The 21,331-nt window shown below is 37.8% G+C and overlaps 1 protein-coding gene across 4 annotated transcripts in view; it reads left to right on the forward strand.

The window, feature by feature from the left end:
• Nucleotides 1-21,331, forward strand: part of BTAF1 (B-TFIID TATA-box binding protein associated factor 1) — a 105,825-nt gene that overhangs the window by 73,151 nt on the left and 11,343 nt on the right. For all 4 annotated transcript variants that reach the window (XM_050805593.1, XM_050805595.1, XM_050805594.1 and 1 more), the window contains 10 exons: nt 854-1,002; nt 11,783-11,935; nt 12,485-12,606; nt 12,697-12,864; nt 14,675-14,752; nt 14,891-15,020; nt 16,100-16,241; nt 16,332-16,462; nt 18,722-18,847; nt 21,159-21,311. In XM_050805593.1, the coding sequence (XP_050661550.1) occupies nt 854-1,002; nt 11,783-11,935; nt 12,485-12,606; nt 12,697-12,864; nt 14,675-14,752; nt 14,891-15,020; nt 16,100-16,241; nt 16,332-16,462; nt 18,722-18,847; nt 21,159-21,311 (1,352 nt within the window). The remainder of the gene's footprint in view (nt 1-853; nt 1,003-11,782; nt 11,936-12,484; nt 12,607-12,696; nt 12,865-14,674; nt 14,753-14,890; nt 15,021-16,099; nt 16,242-16,331; nt 16,463-18,721; nt 18,848-21,158; nt 21,312-21,331) is intronic.

A 21,331-nucleotide genomic window follows, 5' to 3' on the forward strand; every position in this document is an offset into this window, starting at 1 on the left:
AAATTGATTTGCATTTTATGATAAAAATTTTCACATGGAAAGTTTGGAAAATTGCTATTAATTTTAAAACATCTTTTTAATAGGCAAAATAGTTTTATGTACTTTATGAACTATATGTCTAGTAAGTGATTTATTTGTTTATAATCAGTATCTTATTAATCAGGTATTCTGTAGGTAGTCCTTATGTTATAAACATGTTATGTTTTTAAAGTTTGTTCATTAATTGGGTTTAAAATGACCAAAATATACTAGATAATTAGAAATATACAGGCAAGCCCTTTGCTAAGGGTATGGCAGCAACTAACATTCTTTAACTCAAAGTATCTGAAAGATATTTCACAGAGCACAAAAGATGGATGAAGATCAAATCAGTAGAACTCTGGTTCAAAAATACTGAAGATTACAGGAGAACTGCGCTTACTAGGCTCACTATATCCTGCTGGTGATTGTCAAGATCCTGGTGGGAAATTTGGAATTAATCTTTGAGTGACACTCAGTTGTATTCCTTTACTTACAATGTGACTTATTTTATTTTGACATTGGAATTCCAGACGCTTGTAGCAATTTCTCTATGAGAAAAATCTTATTAGTAAAGCTTCTTCTGGCCTTCCTCAGAAGAAAACTGTAATTTTATATTCCTAATCATGAGAAAGTTACATAATATTTTGCAAGAAGCAACAAAATGGGCAGATACTGTTATAATTGAATCATAGGCCTGGAGGGTCAGTCTCTTCCCTCATAATACAGATGAGAAAATGATGAGCCTTTTAAAAAGTTACAATCTTGGTATCAATTTGTTTGTGAAAACGTGTGTCTCGGAACCATTTCAAAATTTCCTTAATCGCTTACTCAGGTGTAATGGAACAACTGGATGTTGGTATTGTTCCATATATTGTCCTTTTAGTTGTTCCTGTATTGGGAAGAATGAGTGATCAGACAGACAGTGTGAGATTCATGGCCACACAGTGCTTTGCAACGCTAATTAGACTCATGCCGCTTGAGGTAAGTCAAAGATACTTGCTGTATAGACTTAATGTTTTCTATAACTTGATCCATAATAATTGTAACCCTTTTTAGGGCAAGGTACAAAGGCTCATGCCTGTAATCCCAGCACTTTGGGAGGCTGAGGCAGGTGGATCATCTGAGGTCAGGAGTTTGAGACCAACCTGGCCAACATGGGTGAAACCCTGTCTCTACTAAAAAAATACAAAAAACAAAACTAAACCAATTAGTTGGGCATGGTGGTGTGTGCTTGTAGTCTCAGCTACTCAGGACCCTGAGGCACGAGAATTATTGGAACCTGGAGGCAGAGGTTGCAGTGAGCCAAGATCGTGCCACTGCACTCTGTCCTGGGCAACAGCAAGACTCCATCTCAAAATAAAGAAAAGAAAAGAAAATATTAACACTTGTCAAAGAACATGTCAGGCTAAAAAAAAGAAGGCATTATTTCAAAAATGTTTATATTACAATAATTAAGATTTTTAGGCTTTTAATTGGTACTTTTTTTCTTTAACACAGAGAGTTTTAATTTAAGTAAAACAGGAAATCGGACACTATGATTCCTAAAAAAATTTACTAATGCTTTTCTAGAAATAGAATTGTTCCTAAGTTTTTCTGGTAGCATCTACTTGTAGACTGTGGGCTAAAGTTTAGGCAAAAGATAAATTTGAGAGATGGTAATTAAGACTGTAAAAAGCAAATGAGGTCTCTGTGGGAGTATGAAAAAGAAGACTAGAAGGATCATGTTGGAGCATTTTGGAGTACATTCATGGGGGCGCAAATAATGTGTGGCCAGTGCAGGAAACTGAAGTGACTTGAAACACAGAAAGAGCCAGGAATAATTCAGGAAATGGTAGGTATGGCATGTCATCCATGTTGTAACATGTACAAGTACTTCCTTTTTATTGCTGAGTAGTATTCCATTGTATGGACATACCACATTTTGTTTATCCTGTCACCAGTTGATGGATATTTGGATTGTTACCAGCTTTTATTAATAGTTATTATGGGCTGGGTGAGGTGACTCATGCCTGTAATCCCAGCACTTTGGGAGGCCACAGCGGGTGGATCACTTGAGGTCAGGAGTTCGAGATTAGCCTGACCAACTGAAAATACAAAATGGTGAAACCTCGTCTCTACAAAAAATACAAAAATTTGCGGGGTGTGGTGGCGTGCACCTGTAATCCCAGCTACTCAGGAGGCTGAGGCAGGAGACTCACTTGAACCTGGGAGACAGAGGTTGCAGCGAGCCAAGATGGTGCCACTGCACTCCAGCCTGGATGAGAAAGTGAGACTCTCTCAAAAAAAAAAAAAAAAAAGGAACAATACTACTCTGCATTTGCATTTGTAAGTCTTTGTGTGGATGTGTGTTTTTATTTCTTTTGAGTAAATACTTAAGAATGAAATGCCGGGTCATACGGTAAGTTCGTTTAATTTTTTTTATAAAACTGCCTAATTGTTTTCCAAAGTAACTGTATCATTTGACATTCCTACCAGCAAAATAATGAGTTATAAATAGGATAGCGTCTTTGAAAAACAGTTTGGTTATATCTGGTAAAATTGAAGATACCCAGCCTAATGACCTGAAAAATTCATCCTACATATATACCCTAGAGAATTCAACACATTTTTTCAAGAATTTTTTTTTTTTTTTTTTTTTTTGAGACAGAGTTTTGCTCTTGTTGCCTAGGCTGGAGTGCAATGGTGCGACTTCAGCTCACTGCACCCTCCACCTCCCAGGTTCAAGCGATTCTCCTGCCTTAGCCTCCCAAACAGCTGGGATTATAGGCATGTGCCACCACACCCTGCTAATTTTGTATTTTTAGTAGAGACGGGGTTTCTGCTTGTGATCAGGCTTGTCTCAACTGCCAACCTCAGGTGATCCTCCCGCCTTGGCCTCCCAAAGTGCTGGGATTACAGGTGTGAACCACCATGCCTGGCCAAGAATATAACATCACTTATAGGAGTCTAAAACTGGAAATCACCCAGATGGTCATGGAGAGTAGATATGTAAATTGTGTACTGTTATACTGCAAGAAGACACAGACACATACAGTAATATTCATGAATCCTTAACATAGGATTCCTTTTTTATTAAATTCAAAAACAGGCAAAAGAAATTTGGTGATAAAGGTATAAAGAAAAATAAGAAAGAAATTACCATAAAAGTCAGTGAAATGATTACCTCTTGAGGAAAGGAGAGAGAAGGTTATGATTGGGAAGGAGCGTATGGGATCTTCTGGGGTGACTGCAGTGGTATTTTTCTTGATCTGGTTGTACAGATGTTTGTTTTATAATTTACTAAACTGTTTCTTAGATCATTTCTCTACATGTATATTTTACCTCACACTAAAAAGTGTGTGAAAAAAAATTACTGCAACAACACAGATACTAGACCATGGTGTCAAAAGACCGAGGTGTCATTTCCAGAATTGTTTTCATCCTCTGCTTCCTACATTTTAACTCAGATTCTTTTAACTCCGAGGCCTTCATCCCACTTTTAAACCAAATGTGTTGTACTTAGTCTCCTTGGCCGTTTCTTAGCTTTGAAATAAGTGAGCAGTGGGAAGCTATTATGTGTTCTTTAAACAAAGGAGATGATGACCGCAGTTTTTGTTTGTTTTTAAGGAAAATTAGTCTAACAGCTGAAAGTCATATTTTAGGAAAATCGGTTTAATAGCCATTTAAATATGGATTAGAATTCAAAGTGCACCAAAATAGAGCTCACATCCACTGTGAGGTGATAAAGGGTCTAAACTCTAACACTTAGCAATAGTCTTTTGGGGTTTTCTTGGTTGGTTTTTTGTTTTGTTTTGTTTTGAGATGGAGTTTTGTTCTTGTCGCCCACGTTAGAGTGCAATGGTGTGATCTTGGTTCCTGCAACCTCTGCCTCCTGGGTGAAAGCAATTCTCCTACCTCAGCCTCCCTAGTAACTGGGATTACAGGTGCTAGCCAGCATGCTAATTTTTTGTATTTTTAGTAGAGACGGGGTTTCACCATGTTGGCCAGGCTGGTCTCGAACTCCTGACCTTAGGTGATCTGCCCGCCTCAGCCTCTCAAAGTGCTGGGATTACAGGCATGAGCCACCCGGTTGGTTTGTTCTTAAGGAAAAACAACAATACTTGATAACAGAGTGACAAAAGAGATTTTGAACTTTAGGTATTGAGAAAAGATTAGTAAGACTCACTTTGATAGATGTGAAAATTACAACACTACTGTGATACAGATTTTGCTGCTGGCCATGATGGAAAAACGGGCGACAAGATTTATCCTCCTACCTTAACTAGAAAACCAGACAAAACGTACCAAACAGTGGTTTTCAGGCATTGGACGACAGGCAGCACTGGTAGTGAACTATGAGAGAAACGAAACAAATGAAGTACCCTGGCTTATTGCCTGAAGCCATATCACAGAGAAGGGAAACCCAAAGAGAGCCCAGTAGTCTTGCTGAACTGAAGAGTTAAGACAAAATTTGCAAGACAGAGTACCTGAAGGTAGATACTGCACAGACAGGAGGTAGCTGCACAGAGAGAAAGCTCCAGAAGTTCACAGGGGGTTCTCCCAAGCTTTTGGCTGAGTATTCATCTGCATGTACTATGACAACATCTTTGAGACTGGGGAAAGAATCACTGTAGAAAGGAATAGGTGGAGCAATTTCCAGACCTCACACAGGGCTGGGAATAGTTTGTATTTCCACTAAGGAGATTAAGAGTAACAAGACCTTCTACCATACTGAGCATCAAGTCCTTAGAAGCATATTGCCTCAGTAATAGGGCCAAGTTAGCCCTTGACAAAAGGCTGATTTGGATCTTCCTGGATAAAGCTTAAAAGCAAGCCTCAATGGGATCTAATTAATTTCAGCTGAACTAAATATTGCCCAGAAAAAAAAAAGCCTCAACATTATTTAAAGGAATAATTAAAAAAAAAAATACAGCACCCAACAACATAAAACTTAAGATGTTTGACATTCACCAAAAAATTACCACACCCAAAAATATGTCCAGTAACTGGGGGAAAATACAGTCAATAGAAACAGTCCCCTGAAGAGACCCAGATAATAGACAAGGACATTAAAATATACTCCAGGGCTGAGTGCAGTGGCTCACCTCTGTAATACCAGCACTTTGGGAGGCCAAAGCAGGCGGATCCCTTGAGCCCAGGAATTCGAAACCACCCTGGACAACATGGTGAAACCCTGTCTCAAAAAAAAAAAAAAAAAAAAAAAATATATATATATATATATACACACACACACACACACTCACACACACACATACACATACACACACTCCATGTGTTCAAGGTAGAGGAGGAAAGCATGAGTGTGATGAGCACAATGAAAAATATAAGAATGACCCAAATTGAACTTCTAGAGATGAAAAATGCAGTTATAAATAAAAACACACTGGATTGCATTAATAGCAGGTTAGACATACTGTGGAAGAGAATATTAGTGAATTTGAAGATATATAGCAATAGAAACAAGAATGATGCCATGAAAGTTCATTCCTGTTCCTCTTTATTTTGATTCTCTCTGTTAAGTCTTCATAGAAAAAGTCATCTACTTTTCCGAAATGCATGTTGTCAAAGAATCTTGGAATATCAACCAGTGATTTTTATAGAAACACTAATTCCCTGCACTGTTAGTAACTTTTGCTGATTTTTATGGGAATTGGAGTGAGAAAGACACTCACAAGAGGGGTTGCTGGCACTGAACCAATATTTGTGACGCTTGGGTTTAGGGTTTCATTGTTAGGGAATGGACCTAGCTATGTAGCCCTATGTCTTGTCATTTCTTAAAATTTCCATGAGAATAAATATATGAAGATTTTGTTATTTGTAAAGCATTGTGCAGAAAGACTTTAATGATTATCATTATGTTGTTAGATGTTCTAAAATGTTCGTTTTTATCTTAGTAGATAGTTAATTCCAAAACCTTTGAAAATAGACTCATTGTACATACCTCACTGCCCTAATGCTATTTTTAGTGTTATGTGGAATATATATTTTAGTTAGATTTAATTGAAATTCTGTTTCCAGAATTTTAAATTTCTTAAGTTGGGAGACATCATAGGGCAGTAGTTCTCAAATTTTTTGGTCTCATGACTTTTTTGGTCTTTCATTTTTTATTAATAAAAAACATGTGGCCAGGCATGGTGGCTCACGCCTGTAATCCCAGCACTTTGGGAGGCTGAAGTGGGCAGATCATGAGGTCAGGAGTTCAAGACCAGCCTGGCCAACTGGTGAAATCCCGTCTCTACTAAAAATAGAAAAATTAGCCAGGCATGGTGGCACGCACTTGTAATACCAGCTACTCAGGAGGCTGAGGCAGGAGAATCACTTGAACTTGGGAGGCGGAGGTTGCAGTGAGCTGAGATGGGGCCACTGCACTCCAGCTTGGGCGACAGAGTGAGATTCCGTCTCAAAAAAAAAAAAAAATGTTATGGTGTCCAAAATGATGTTGTGAAATATATCAGACCAATTAATATATCTTAGTTCATACACTTATCATTTTTTGTGATGAAAACCCATTTAATTAAATTTTAATCTTTTAGCAGTTTCCAAGTGTACATCATCATTAACTGTAGTCACCATGCTGTACAGATCTACAGAATGTATTCATTCTAAATAAACTTTGTACCCTTTAACCAACATCTATCCATCTCCCCTCAGTCCTCTCCCCTCTACCTACTAAGCACCTAGCAACCAGTCTTCTACTCTGCTTCCATGAGTTTGACATTTTAGATTTCCACATATAAGTGAGGTCACATAATATTTGTCTTTCTGTGCCTGGCTTGTTTACTTTAGCATAATGTCATCCAGGTTTATTCATGGTGTCACAAAATTTCCTTCTTAGAGGCTGAATAGTATCCAATTATATATAGATACACTACAGCTTCTTTATCCGTTCATCACATAGACGAACACGTGGGTTGATTCCAAATCTAAGCTATTGTGAATAATGCTGCAATGAACACAGAAGTACAGATACCGCTTCAGTGTACTGATTTCATTTTCTTTGGATATATAGCCAAAAGTGGGATTGCTAGATTATATGGTAGTTTTATTTTTAGTTTTTTGAGTAACATCCATACTGTTTTCCATAATGCTGTACTAATTTACATTCCCACCAACAGTATGCAAGGGTTCCCATTTCTCCACATCTTCCTCCACACGTTTTGTCTTTTTAGTAATAGCCATTCTGACAGTTGTGAGGTAATATCTCATACCAGTTTTAATTTGTATTTCCCTGATGATTTATGTTGAGCATTTTTTCATATATCTCTTGGCCGTTTGTGTGTGTGTATGTGTGTGTGCGTGTGTGTGTGTGTGTATATATATATATCTTTTTTTTTTTTTTTTTTTGAAGAAATACCTATTCAGATCCTTTGCCCATTTTTAAATCTTATTTTCTCTCTGTTGAGTTGAGTTCCTTTTATATTTTAGATACTAACCCCTTATCAAGATTTATGGTTCACAAATAATTTTTCCCATGCTGTTGGTTGTCTCTTCAGTCTGTTAATTGTCTCTTGTGCTATGCAGAAAGCTTTTTAGTTTGATGCAGTCCCATTTGTCTATACATGTTGAGTATCCTTTATCTGAAATGCTTGTGACTAGAAGTATTTAAGATTTCAGATTTTTGAATGTTTGCATTATACTTACCAGTTGAGCATCCCTAATCTGAAAATCTGAAATCTGAAATGCACCAATGAGCGTTTCCTTCATCTGTCATGCTGGCATTAACAGTGTTTTCGGTATTTGGATTTAGGATGCTCAACCTATATTTTGATTTTGGGTTTTTGTTTTTGAGACAAGGTCTCACTCTCTTGCCCAGGCTGGAGTGCAGTTGTATGATCATGGCTCACTGCAGCCTCGAACTCCTGGGCTCAAGTGATCTTCCCACCCCAGCTTCCCAAGTAGCTGGGACTTCAGGTGTGTGCCACCATGCCCAGCTAACTATTTTGTGTAGAGATGGGGTCTCCCTCTGTTTACCCCAGGCTGGTCTTAAACTCCTGGGTTCAAGCAGTCCTCCTGCCTCAATCTCCCAAAGTGCTGGGATTACAGGGGTGAACCACCATGACTGGCCTGTATTTTGATTTTGTTTCTTGTGCTTTTGGAGTCATATCCAAAAAATTTGCCCAGACCAATGTCAAAAAGGCTTTTTTCTATTTTTTTTCCAGTAATTTTATAGTTTCCAGTCTTACGTTTAATTTTTTGATCAATTGTGACCTGAGTTTTGTACTTGGTGTAAGATACAAAGGTCCAGTTTCGTTCTTCTGTGTGTGAATATCCAGTTTTCCCCAACACCATTTATTGAAGAGGCTGTCCTTCCCCCTTGTGTGTTCTTTTGTCAAAGATTAACTGTAAATACATGCATTTATTTCTGGTCTCTCCAATCTGTTCCATTGGTCTTTGTCTGCTTTTTTGCCAGGATCATACTCTTTTGATTACTATAGCTTTGTAGTATATTTTGAAATCAGGTAGTGTGATCCCTCCAGCTTTGTTCCTTTTGATCAAGATTGCTTTGTCTATCGGGGGTTTTTGTGGTTCAACATGAGTTTTTTTTGTTTGTTTTTATAGAAAGCTTATTCAGAGGGATAATAGAGAACCATATGAGTTTTAGGATTGCTTTTTCTACTTCTGTAAAATATGCCACTGGAATTTTGGGGATTAGGGATTCTCAGTGCAGTGTAGGGATTGCATCACATCTATAGATCGTTTTGGGTAGTATGGACATTTTAACAATATTAGTTCTTCCAGCCCAAGAACATTTATTTTCCATATTTATGTCCATTTATTTGTGTCCCCAGCAGTTTCTTTCATTAATGTTCTTTTTTTTTTTTTTTTTTTTTTTTTTTTTTTGAGACGGAGTGTCGCTCTGTCGCCCAGGCTGGAGTGCAGTGGCCGCATCTCAGCTCACTGCAAGCTCCGCCTCCCGGGTCTACGCCATTCTCCTGCCTCAGCCTCCCGAGTAGCTGGGACTACAGGCGCCCGCCACCTCACCCGGCTAGTTTTTTTTGTATTTTTTAGTAGAGACGGGGTTTCACCGTATTAGCCAGGCTGGTCTCGATCTCCTGACCTTGTGATCCGCCCGTCTCGGCCTCCCAAAGTGCTGGGATTACAGGCTTGAGCCACCACGCCCGGCCGATCATTAATGTTCTATAACTTTCAGTGTATAGATCTTTCACCTTCTTAAATTTATTCCTATTTTTTGTTGTTGTTGCTGTTGTAAATGGGATTGTTTTCTTGATTTCTTTTTTAGATAGATTATTGTGTCAGTACTTCGTTACACTCTTAAAAATTGACACCAAAGAGCTGTTGTGTATAATATTTTCTGTAATAGATATTAAAACTGGGAAATTTTTAAATAATTCATTTAAATAACAAACCTAAATGTTAACATAATTAACTTTTTTGACGAAAAATAACTTTTCTAAAACAATGTGTGAGTGACAAGAGTGACATTGTTTTATACTATTGCAAATCTTTTTTATGTCTGGTTTTTGTTTTTGTTTTTTTGGGTTTTTTTTTTTTTTTTTTTTTTTTTTTTTTCCTTGAAACAGGGTTTTACTGTGTCACCCAGGCTGGAGTACAGCAGCACAATCACAACTCACTGCAGCCTCAGCCTCTCCTGGACTCAAGCGATCCTCCTGCCTTAACCTCCCAAGAAGCTGGGACTACAGTCCCGTGTCACCACACCTGGCTTTTTTTAAAATTTTTTGTAGAGATGGGGTCTTACTATGTTCTGCAGGCTGGTCTCAAACTCCTGGGCTCATTCCTCCACCACACCCAGCCAGTATTTCTGGTTTAATGGTAGATAGCTGGATTCTCATGTTTGCTTGGGCATTCAGTCTGTTGCACTATGTTTTGGTTCAGGATATATAAAGGAAGTCCAGCCTCACAGAGATAGTTAGAAAAAGGAGCAATATTTTGACAGCCTTCTCAAATAATTGTGGATATTATTTTATCTGATAACATACCAGAACTCAAAAAGAGAAAGTTTGTTAAGTGTTATGTGCAATATAAATCCTATCAATGAATGTTTCATACTGTCTTACATTGAAATTCATTGGTTTGTCTTACACTTTTGTGATCATGGTATCTGCCCTTCCAGGTAAGTATGTCTTATACTTTTGAATGAATCTTTTATTATCCATACATGTTTTGTAACATTATGCATCAGTCATTTGGAAAATATTGGTTCATTGAGTTATGTAAATCTTCCACAGGTGGACACAATTCATTATATAATATTTTAAAAAATCATGTTTATTATCAACAGCAGAAAATTGTTTTTATTGGAAACTGTCAATTTATCTTGTAAATACGAATTTTATCAGTGACAACAAGTTAATGTCAGTTGTTTTCCTTGAAGTGACAGGTTCATTTTTGAGAAAATGTCAGCCAAATACCAAACTCAGAATATCCATAGTTTATCAGTCCTTTCAAGTAAAATGTTTTTCCTTTAAAAAATGGCTATGTTAATATACTTTCTTTCTCCTGGGCACAGTTTGTCTAAATCTAAGTAGTAAGTATTGTCTGGTGTTTCCAAGTTTAATACCCATAAATCTTTATTTTAAGAATATGAAACATCAACCACCAACAAAACATATGGTTGGGTACACCCAGGATGGATATGTAATATAAACACTACTGAGTTTGTCAGGGAAATTCTTGGAGTATTAAAGACTTCATATTTGGGTCTTTTTTTAATGGCTAGTTCAGCTTCTCAATAGATTGTACTTTGATAAGCAGCAGAATTCACAGTTTTTTTTCTCACAGAATGTTAAAAAAGACATGCATTAAAGGGTTGAGATTTATTAAAATAGATCATTTTTACTGCTTTATCATATTTTTTGTCTTTTTTTTTTTTTTTTTTTTTTTTTTTTTTTTTTTTTTTGAGATGGAATCTCGCTCTGTCACCCAGGCTGGAGTGCCATGGCATAATCCCAGTTCACTGCAACCTCTACCTCCCAGGTTCAAGCGATTCTCCTGCCAGCCTGGGAGTAGCTGGGACTACAGGTGCACACCACCGTGCCCAGCTAATTTTTTTATTTTTAGTAGAGAGACAGGGTTTCACCATGTTGGCCAGGCTGGTCTCGAACTCCTGACCTCAAGTGATCTGCCTGCCTCGGCCTCCCAAAGTGCTGGGATTACTGGTGTGAGCCACCACACCTGGCTTATCAAGGACATTTTAAAGTAACACTGGCTATTTGAAAAAATGCTAATGTATGGTTCTAAGAAATATGACTGCTAGCACATTTTGGTGCCATTGCCTTGATTCTTTCTGAAGTACAGGCAGTTTTCTTCGTTATAACTTTTGCAACATCCACACAAATGTCAACACAGTGATTAAAAGCAAATAATGTTCTCCTTTTATTATGAAATAGTTGAAAAGGTCTTAGAGATCCATAGGGGTCGTGCAGACCACATTTTGCGAACTAATACTGTAGGGTATCAGAACAGTAAAATTGAGAAGTGCCAGTAATAGTATTTAATTCAAAATAAACTATGCAACTTTATATGCCTCTTCATCAAATAATGCATGGTGTGGGAAAATGAAGTTGTAGATTGTGGTCTTTCAGATATTCCATATGTATTTACTTAGTAGTCAAATTGTAGCACCTTTAATACTTGTCCATTTCTTTAACCTCATTTGTCTTCAAGTCTTTGTACAATTTTCAGAATTATTTTTTCTGTGTGTTTTTTTTGTTGTGTTTATTTGATCTAAGAATGAAAACTGAGTGCATAGTTTTTAATAACTTAAAAAAAATCATTTTAGGCAGGCATTCCAGACCCTCCAAACATGTCAGCAGAATTAATCCAATTGAAAGCCAAGGAGCGACACTTTTTGGAGCAATTGTTAGATGGGAAAAAATTGGAAAATTATAAAATTCCAGTACCAATCAATGCTGAACTCAGAAAATATCAGCAGGTAAGTTTTATACTTATCTTGTAAATAGGAATAGTGAGTTTTCCTTTCAAATGAATGTTGAAGCCTTGTGGCTTTTTTTTTGTTTTTTGAGACAAGTTCTTGCTCGTTGCCCAGGCTGGGGTGCAGTGGCAGAATCATGGTTCACTGCAGCCTCAAACTCCTGGACTCAGGCCATCTTCCCACCTCAGCCTCCCGAGTAGCTGGGACTATGCATGTGCACCACTATGGCCAGCTATTTTTTTTTTTTTGGTAGGGGCAGGGTTCTCATTTTGTTGCCCAGGCTGGTCTTGAATTCCTGGCTTCAAGTGATCCTCTCACCTCAGCCCCCCCAAAGTGCTGGGATTAGAGATGTGAGTCACCATACCTGGCCTTAAAGCATTTTGTAAAATTGATTTAGTAAAATCTTGTGTTTAGTGTCTTATACCCATTTATTTCACTTTTGCGTATAGAAAGATTTTTGTTTTGTGCAAACATGTTTATAAGAAAATGTTTTTATAAGAAAAAATAAATTTATGATGTATTCACATTTATGATTTTTCTCTTTAACAGGATGGTGTGAACTGGTTGGCATTTCTTAATAAGTATAAACTTCATGGAATTCTGTGTGATGACATGGGTTTAGGAAAAACTTTACAGTCCATCTGCATTCTAGCAGGAGATCATTGTCATAGGTAATTTAAGATATTATTTTAAAATAAGGTTTCCAGATTTGGAGAAATGTAAACAAGCTGGTTAATTTATTGTGTTTTGCTATTGTAAAGGGCCCAGGAATATGCAAGATCAAAATTGGCAGAATGTATGCCACTTCCTTCCTTAGTGGTTTGTCCGCCAACATTAACAGGCCATTGGGTGGATGAAGTAGGTAAATTTTGCTCCAGAGAATACCTCAATCCATTGCACTACACTGGACCTCCCACTGAAAGAATAAGGTAAGAGGTGTACGACAATAACAAAATATTTCAGCTTTTGTCGTAATTAAGATGAGGAACAATAACATTTATTAAAAGTGAATTCTAATTAGCTCTTTTGGTTATGTGACATAGAAACTTCACTTATGAAAAGTGAGTGTACTTTGGGAAGATGTAATCAGTGAGGCTTATCAAAATTGAGGACTTTTAACCATTGTACAATAAGTTGAGCTTTCCTGGAGCTGCTGAACTATCAGGAACCAAAGCCGCTTTTGTATGCCCCTTTTGGGAGTCTGTGACTGTAGCATCTTTTTGGTGCTTCTGTTTTATTGTCATTTTCTACCCACTTTCCTGAGATCTCTTTGAGCCATGTGCAGGGGAACATGCCTGTAGTCCTGAATATTCAGGAGGCTGAGGCAGGAGGATCGCTTGAGCCCAGGAGTTCAAGACTAGCCTGGGCAACATAGTGAGTCCCCCTCTCTTAAATAAAAAAGAGTTCCCCTTTGCCTTGTTCCCTTTCCTTCCCTCTCCCCAGAAGTACTTTTTGTCCACTATGGCTGCTTTAACTGCTGCTGCAGTCATGACTGCACTAAATTTTAGAGTTCTTTCAGCTTTACCCCTTCCCTATTAACTAATACATCTCTTATGTTCCTAACTGTAAATTTTTTCAAGTGGAAGCTCATTGATTTGAGTTCATTTTTTAAGGTTGGATAGTCATAGTTGCTGATTAGTCCATAGATTTGCTGTACTCCTATGTTAATAATAGCAAATATTATTAAATAATGTTATTAAAATTTTTTAGTTTTTAGCACTTACTGGCCAGGCACTATTCTAAGCAGTTTTTTTTTTTTTTTTTTAATGTAAAATTGTGTATTATGTATAGAAGGAGCAGAATTGAAAAAAAACTAAAATTGTATATTATGTATTCTCACAGTCACTTTGTGAGGTAGGAATACTGTTGTTCCAATTTGCAAATAAGGAGTCTAAGGCATTGGGCCTGGGTCCAAGGTCACTCAACTAATGAAGTGGAGAGAGTGAGGATTCGAATACAGGCAGCTCAAAAACTTGCACTCTTGAGCAGTTTACTGTAGTGCCTCTTTGATAGAATTCATTCATTTGTAAATGATAGAAATTCAATTCAAACTAGCTTAAGCAAACAGAAAATTCATTAATTCACTAACTTGAGAATTTCAGGGGTAGATTGTTGCTTCAGGCCCATCTAGATTACTCTCATTCACTCTTCCTCCCCTTACATAACTTATTGTTACTATTGGGCTTCAGTCCACAGTTGGTAGATAAGATGACAATGGGCAGTCTCTGGCCCATATTCTCTTAGTTTGGCAACTATAGTAAACAGATCTTCCCTCTCTCTCATGAATATATCAGTACTGGAGATGACTGACTGGCCTTGTTTGGGTCATGCTCCCAAAACAGCCTTTGTGGTTAGGGGATTAAATATTGTGAATAGCTTAACCTGGTTAAAATGCTTCATTTCCTTGGTGATTATGGGGGCACATGATTGGTAGTTCCCCCACATCACCTAGAACAACATGGAATGATAAAGGAATAGTGCCCCTAAGGAAGAGGTGTTGGCAAGTAAAGTTGAAATATCCACCATATTTTCAGTCTAATGTTCATCTCTTTTCTAATGAGACTGAGTAGGGCAACACAGCCAAGTCATCAGAAGAGTAGCCCTTCAGGGTCATGTATGTAGAGTAAGCAGAAGGGAATGCTGGGCTTAGTGGGCAGATTGAAAGCACTTTATACAATGGTAGCTATTAAGAACTTTTCAGGGTCTCTGTTTTCTAATTTTATTCATTTCTAAATAAAGGTTACAGCACCAAGTAAAAAGGCACAATCTAATAGTGGCTTCATATGATGTTGTGAGGAATGACATAGATTTCTTTAGGTAAGAATTAAAATTTTTTTTTTTAGAAAAATTAATATCAAATTTGAAGACTCTTAATATTTTCCCACTTTAAAGATTCTTCATATAGTTCCGGACATATAGCAAAAGTTGTAAAATTTTCTATTTATTCTCCCTTAGAAATATTAAATTTAACTACTGCATTCTTGATGAAGGCCATGTCATCAAAAATGGAAAAACAAAGTTGTCAAAAGCAGTAAAACAACTGACTGCTAATTATAGGATTATTCTTTCTGGAACACCAATCCAGGTAATTATTTACTATTCTTTTTTTTTTTGCCAGGTGGAGGGTAGGCTTGGTATTTGGCAGTGAATTAAAGAAGATTTTTTTTGTAGTTATAGGAATGATAATTTTCCAGTATATAATTATTGCTTGTTTAACGGTTCATTGTTAAACAAACCAGGTTTTCAAAGTCATTTTTAAAATGTAATTTTAGACTATGTAAATAGAAATCTTGTGTCAAAAGTATGAAAGACATAAAAATGAGACTCTACTCCACACTGGCCATTCTCCTTCTGTAGTAGTACACTGCAGTCTGATTTAGCATTGAAAAGCTAGAGCTGAGTCAGAGATGAATCATTATATAGTAGAAGTGTGAACACCTGATGTCAGGAGGAAGTTGAAGGCAAGCGATTGTAGAAGTTTATTTTGGAAAAGGAAGGAGATAGGTATGTAGATACCTTTAGATACTTTTGAGAAATTCTCTTGTCCTCCAGAAGAATTGGTTGCAAATGTTCACATCTAGCTTGGATAGTAAACTTTGGTGGGAAGACCTTCAGTCATTCTCAGTAGAGAAGTAAACACCATGTGACCTGTAAGATCCCTTCCAACTTTAGAAATTGATGGTTCTTTATGTACTTACCTACTCGCGCTCTCTTTCTCTTTCTTTCTTTCTTTTTCTCTTTCTCCCTTTCGTTCTTCCTTTCTTTCCTTTCTTTCTTTTTCTCTTTCTCTTTCTTTTTCTCTTTCTTTCTTCCTTTCTTTCCTTTCTTTCCTTCCTCCTTCCTTCCTTCCTTCCTTCCTTCCTTCCTTCCTTCCTTCCTTCCTTCCTCTTTCTCTTTCTCTTTCTTTTTCTCTCTCTCTTTCTTTCTTTCTTTCTTTCTTTCCTTCCTCTCTCTCTGTCTCCCGCTTCCCCCCCCCCCACTCTCCCTCTCTCCCTCTCTCCCTTCCCTCTCCCTCCTGGGCTCAAGCAATCCTCCCATCTCAGCCTCCCAAGTACCTGGGGCCATAGGTGCATGCCCCCATGCCCGGCTAAATTTTTTTGGTATTTTTTGTAATTATAAGGAAATAATCCCCGTACGAAAGATAATTGGTGTTCCTGTTTACAGAACAACGTTTTGGAGCTGTGGTCATTATTCGATTTCCTCATGCCAGGATTTTTGGGTACTGAACGCCAGTTTGCTGCTCGATATGGTAAACCTATATTAGCAAGTAGGGATGCTCGAAGCTCCAGTCGAGAGCAAGAAGCAGGTATGAAAGAGATGTAATTATAACCCTGTGTAAGTGAATATAATTTATTCTTAACTTTTTTTGAAGCCGTTTTCTCTTAACTATTAACAGGTGTTCTTGCTATGGATGCGCTGCACCGCCAAGTACTGCCATTTCTTTTGAGAAGAATGAAAGAAGATGTTTTGCAGGATCTTCCACCTAAAATTATTCAAGACTATTATTGTACTCTTAGTCCTCTCCAGGTTAGGAATCTCGTGTTTATCATTGTTAGTGGTATGTTTATTAGCAGATCATTTTGTATAAGCCACAAAACTATTGAGTAAAGGGGCTTAGCCTTTGGCTTTATCAGATGCAGATAAAGCCTAAATGATGTGGATATAAGTTTGAGTGTATACATTTTGAATATAGCATGAAAACAAAATTCAGTATCATAGTTGCTTTTAAAAATTTTTTTTAAGAGACAGGGTCTTACTCTGTCACCCAGGCTGGAGTACAGTAGCTCAGTCATGGCTCACTGCAGCCTCAGCCTCTGGGTTCAAGTGATTTTCCTGCCTCAGCCTCTCAAGTAGCTGGGACTTGCAGGCACATACCACCATGCCCGGCTAATTTTCTAGTTTTTGTAGAGACTGGGTCTTGCTGTGTTGCTCGGGCTGGTCTCAAACTCCCAGGGTCAAGCAGTCCTCCCACCTTGGCCTTCCAAAGTGCTGGGATTACAGGTATGAGCCACCGTCCCAGCCTATAGTTGCTTTCTTATGTGTCTAGTTAATTGAAAAGATTGCAAGGTATTAAATTGGTAAGGAAACAAGCCAGTGTTTATAAAAAGGCCAAAAATCTGCCTCTGAATGTTGTCAGGCTGTCCTCACAACATTATAGGTATTATTAATCCCCAGTTTCGCAAATAAAGTGATATTCAGAAAAGTTACCTACCTCGGCTACAGTCAGAGCTAATACACAATTGTACAGTGCTAATGGCATGAGTGATTTCTCAGAAACGCATCATTAGGTGATTTTGTCATTGTGCAAATATCCTAGAGTGTACTTACACACACCTAGATGGTATAGCCGGTTGTTCCGAGTCTACAAACCTGTGCAGCATGTTACTGTACTGAGTACAGGCAGTTGCAACACAATTGTATTTGTATATCTAAGCATAGAAAAGGTATGGTAAAAACACAATATTGTATCTTATGGGACAACCATTTTATATGTAGTCCATTGTTGACCTCAATGTCCTTGTGCAGTGCATGACTATATATCAGAGCTGAGTTTTAAACCTCGGTCAGTGGGACCTCACTCATTCCCTTTGAAGTATTATTTCATTACCTAAAAATGTTCAAAATAAATTTTGCCTTCTGTACAGTTCTGATTTTGTACATAAAGACCATTATTAAAGGAATTTATTGTGAGCCTTTCCTTGTACTTTTCCGAGGAGCTACATGGAAACTGTTCCTTGTCTTAGTAAGACATGGCCTCGGGGTCAGAATTTTCTCTTTGAAAATTTTTTTATGTTCTAGGTTTGTATGTGTCAGTCTATCTTACTATTAGGATTTGATTCACTATGGTCAAATGAATAAGAGATATACATACCCAGAAACGTACTTTTTCCCCCTCCATTGTATAGATGGTTAACCTGTTAGCAGGTATTCATCTGTTCATCTTGGGCAGGATAAGAAGTTGAGAGTTCTTTGATTCTTCTATACTATCTGCCTCATCTCTCAGGTTCCCCTTCCTTCATTTGCAAAAATTAGTATGTCTTGAATATTTTTGAAGCGAAATGAAGACTTCTTAAAGTAGGTACAGTAAAGATGTCACGTGAAAAAAATCTGTGGTGATTTACTGGTTGTGGTGCTATAACATAGGCATAAAACACATGTAAGTAATCAATCTAGAGAAAGCGAGCTCCAAAGAGAAGTGGCATTTTGGCTTTGTTTAGCATTCACAGATTTTGTATTCTCTGATTTCTGTCCTTTAGCTCTCTAGATTATCTTTTCTTTCACATTATTTTAGCTTGTACAAGGTAGGAACCCAGACCCCAGCGTAGTGCTTTAAAACTTGACATATGTTCCCCTTTTAGGCTAGCAGTAACATTCTTGTAAAATTTGATGTCCTGAAACATACATACAGGGTCTTGATCGTGTAACTTCATTTAAGGAAGATTTTTCTCATTTACTGCTAAGGGTTCAGATTTTCTTTTATTGGTAATGTATTTATTTTCCTGAACAGTAGAAAAATTGAGTCTTGGACCATTTGACTTGTATTTTTCATATTTTAGCAGCCCAACTTAATGTGTTCATACTTGTTTTCTAAATGTAGTTTTAAAGGAATTCACCAAGATGGAGTGGATAACCTGTAATTCCTGTAGTGAATTAGAGATATCACAATTTGTTTTCATTAATGAGGGCTGATTTAAATTACTACTGTTATTGGCCTTTGCTAGTTATGTGTTTTAAACAATTGAAAATAAATATACTTAAACTTCTCCCATGGGGGCCATTTTACAGGTTCAGCTCTATGAAGATTTTGCTAAGTCTCGTGCCAAGTGTGATGTTGATGAAACAGTTTCTTCAGCTGCACTTTCTGAAGAAACTGAAAAACCAAAGCTGAAAGCTACAGGCCATGTATTCCAGGTATAGATTACTTCCTACCTTTTTTTTTTTTTTTTTTTTTTTTTTTAGATGGAGTTTCACTCTGTCATGTAGGCTAGAGTGCAGTGGCACGATCTCAGCACACTGCAACCTCTGCCTCTTGGGTTCAAGCTATTATGCCTCAACCTCCCGAGTAGCTGGGAGTAGAGGTGTGCGCCCACCACGCCTGGCTAATTTTTGTATTTCTAATAGAGATGGAGTTTCACTATGTTGACCAGGTTGATCTCAAACTCCTGACCTCAAGTGATCCACCTGTCTTGGCCTCCTCAAGTGGTGGGATTACAGGCATGAGCCACCGCGCCTGGCCCATTCCACTTTTTAAATGTTGAAGAATGAATTTTAATGAGGCACTTTTTATATGGAAAAATAAAATACGGATCTATGTATATTTGTTTCAATATTATGTATATATGCTTGAAAATAAGTTAAAATACCTATTTAATATTATCTTTATATTAGTAAGCACTTTAATATTAAAATTAAATGTATAAAATGAAATATATGTTTGTATATTACCTGAAAAGAAGGGCTTTAGAATAGAGAATCTTTTGCTTTTTTATTCAGAAAATATTAGAACACCTACTACATGGCAGTAATTTTTCAGAGCTCTGGGGTTACTTAAAACAGCGGATAAAACAGACTCCTTCCCTGGTAGAGATGAAAAATACTTAGGTATATATTATGTGTAAGACAAAGCTGATAATGTGGTTATAGTGTATCAGAGTCCAGGGTAGGTTGTGGTTTCTTAATTGAGGGGCTAGGGACTGCCTCACTGAGAAGGTGACATTTGAGCAAAGATCTGAAGGAGGATTGAGGCATGCAGGTGTATGGAGGGGAAGTGATTCCAGGCAGAGGATACAAAAAGTATAGAAGTCTCAAGTCAGATCATGCCTCATATGCTTGAGAGAATAACAAAAAGAGGTGGCAAGTGTCACTTTAGCTTTCCCTCTTGAATAGTCCACCACAGAAAACCTCCTGCCAATAGATTAAGTACTGTAGTATTTTTAAAGATAGAAGAAGGAAAAGGTAGTTGTGAAGACCTAGTTTTTTGTTTTTTTTTTAAGAGAGAGAGTCATGTTTTGTTGCCCAGGCTGGAGTGGTGGGATCATAGCTTACTGCAACCTCAAACTCCAGGGCTCAAGCGATCCTCAGCCTCAGCTTCCTGAGTAGGTAGGACTACAGGTGCACACCACCACACCTGGCTAATTAAAAAAAATTTTTTTAGTGATAAGGTCTTGCCATGTTGCCCAAGCTGGTCTTGAACTTTTGACCTCAAGTGATCATCCCTCCTCAGCCTCCTAAGTAGCTGGGATTATAGGTGCAAACCACTGCAGCTGGCCTCTCCCACAGTTTTTAATCCTAGTGCTCAGCACTGTCTTGAGCCTTGCCAATGGAACTTACTAATAAAACAACTCTGTGCCAAGGCTGAGACCCAGATCTTAAGCCAAGTAAGAGGCAGAAGAGAAAGTATGGCTGAATCAGAGAAGAGACCATATAAGGTTCTGTTTCACAAATATAACCACTTGAGACAGTCACCTAGCTCCCCTTCCCTGCTCTCCTCTCATCTGCTGAATCAGAATGTCAGGTTTATAAGGTCCTCAAGAATTTTTTTTTTTTTAAAGACCAGGTCTCGCTCTGTCACCCAAGCTGGAGTGCAGTGGCATGCTCTTGGCTCACTGCAACCTCCATCTCCAGGGTTCAAGCAATTTTCCTGCCTCCACCTCCCAAGTAGCTGGGATTACAGGCACATGCCACCTTGCCCGGCTAATTTTTGTATTTTTAGTAGAGACAAGGTTTCACCATGTTGCCCAGCTGGTCTTGAACTGCTGACCTCAGGATCCACCCACCTCAGCCTCCTAAAGTGTAGGGTGGATTATAGGGGCAAGTTACCGTGCCTGGACAGAAATTTTTTTACTCATTGAAGATTGAGCAGCTTTTGTGTCCAAAATGATGCCTGGTTCCAGAAGCATCTGTCTGCATTACTGGGTACTTTGGGAAAGGGTTTTAAAGAAAACAACTAAGATGCTCAATTTGCCATGTGAAGCTCATTGTCTGGTAGGAGAGACAAACAGTACAATTTATATGCGTTGTAAATGTCTGCATATAAACTGCACAAGAATCTCAAATGAGACATTTGAACTGGTTCTTGAAGAATGAGTAGAAGTTTGCCAAGCAAGAAGAGGAGGAAAGGCATTCTATACAGCACAGGAAATAGCATAAGGAAAGATACAGAGATAAAAAATATTTGTGATATGCAAAATTGACTCATACATACTTTTTCTTCCTCTTAAAGGCATTACAGTACTTACGTAAACTGTGCAACCATCCAGCATTAGTCTTAACTCCTCAACATCCAGAATTCAAGACCACTACCGAAAAACTGGCAGTTCAGAATTCTTCTCTACATGATATTCAGCATGCCCCTAAGCTCTCAGCTTTGAAACAAGTATGTATGTCTTTTAAGTG

This window comes from Macaca thibetana, chromosome 9, assembly GCF_024542745.1.
Source record: "Macaca thibetana thibetana isolate TM-01 chromosome 9, ASM2454274v1, whole genome shotgun sequence".
In the NCBI taxonomy this organism is placed as follows: domain Eukaryota; kingdom Metazoa; phylum Chordata; class Mammalia; order Primates; family Cercopithecidae; genus Macaca; species Macaca thibetana.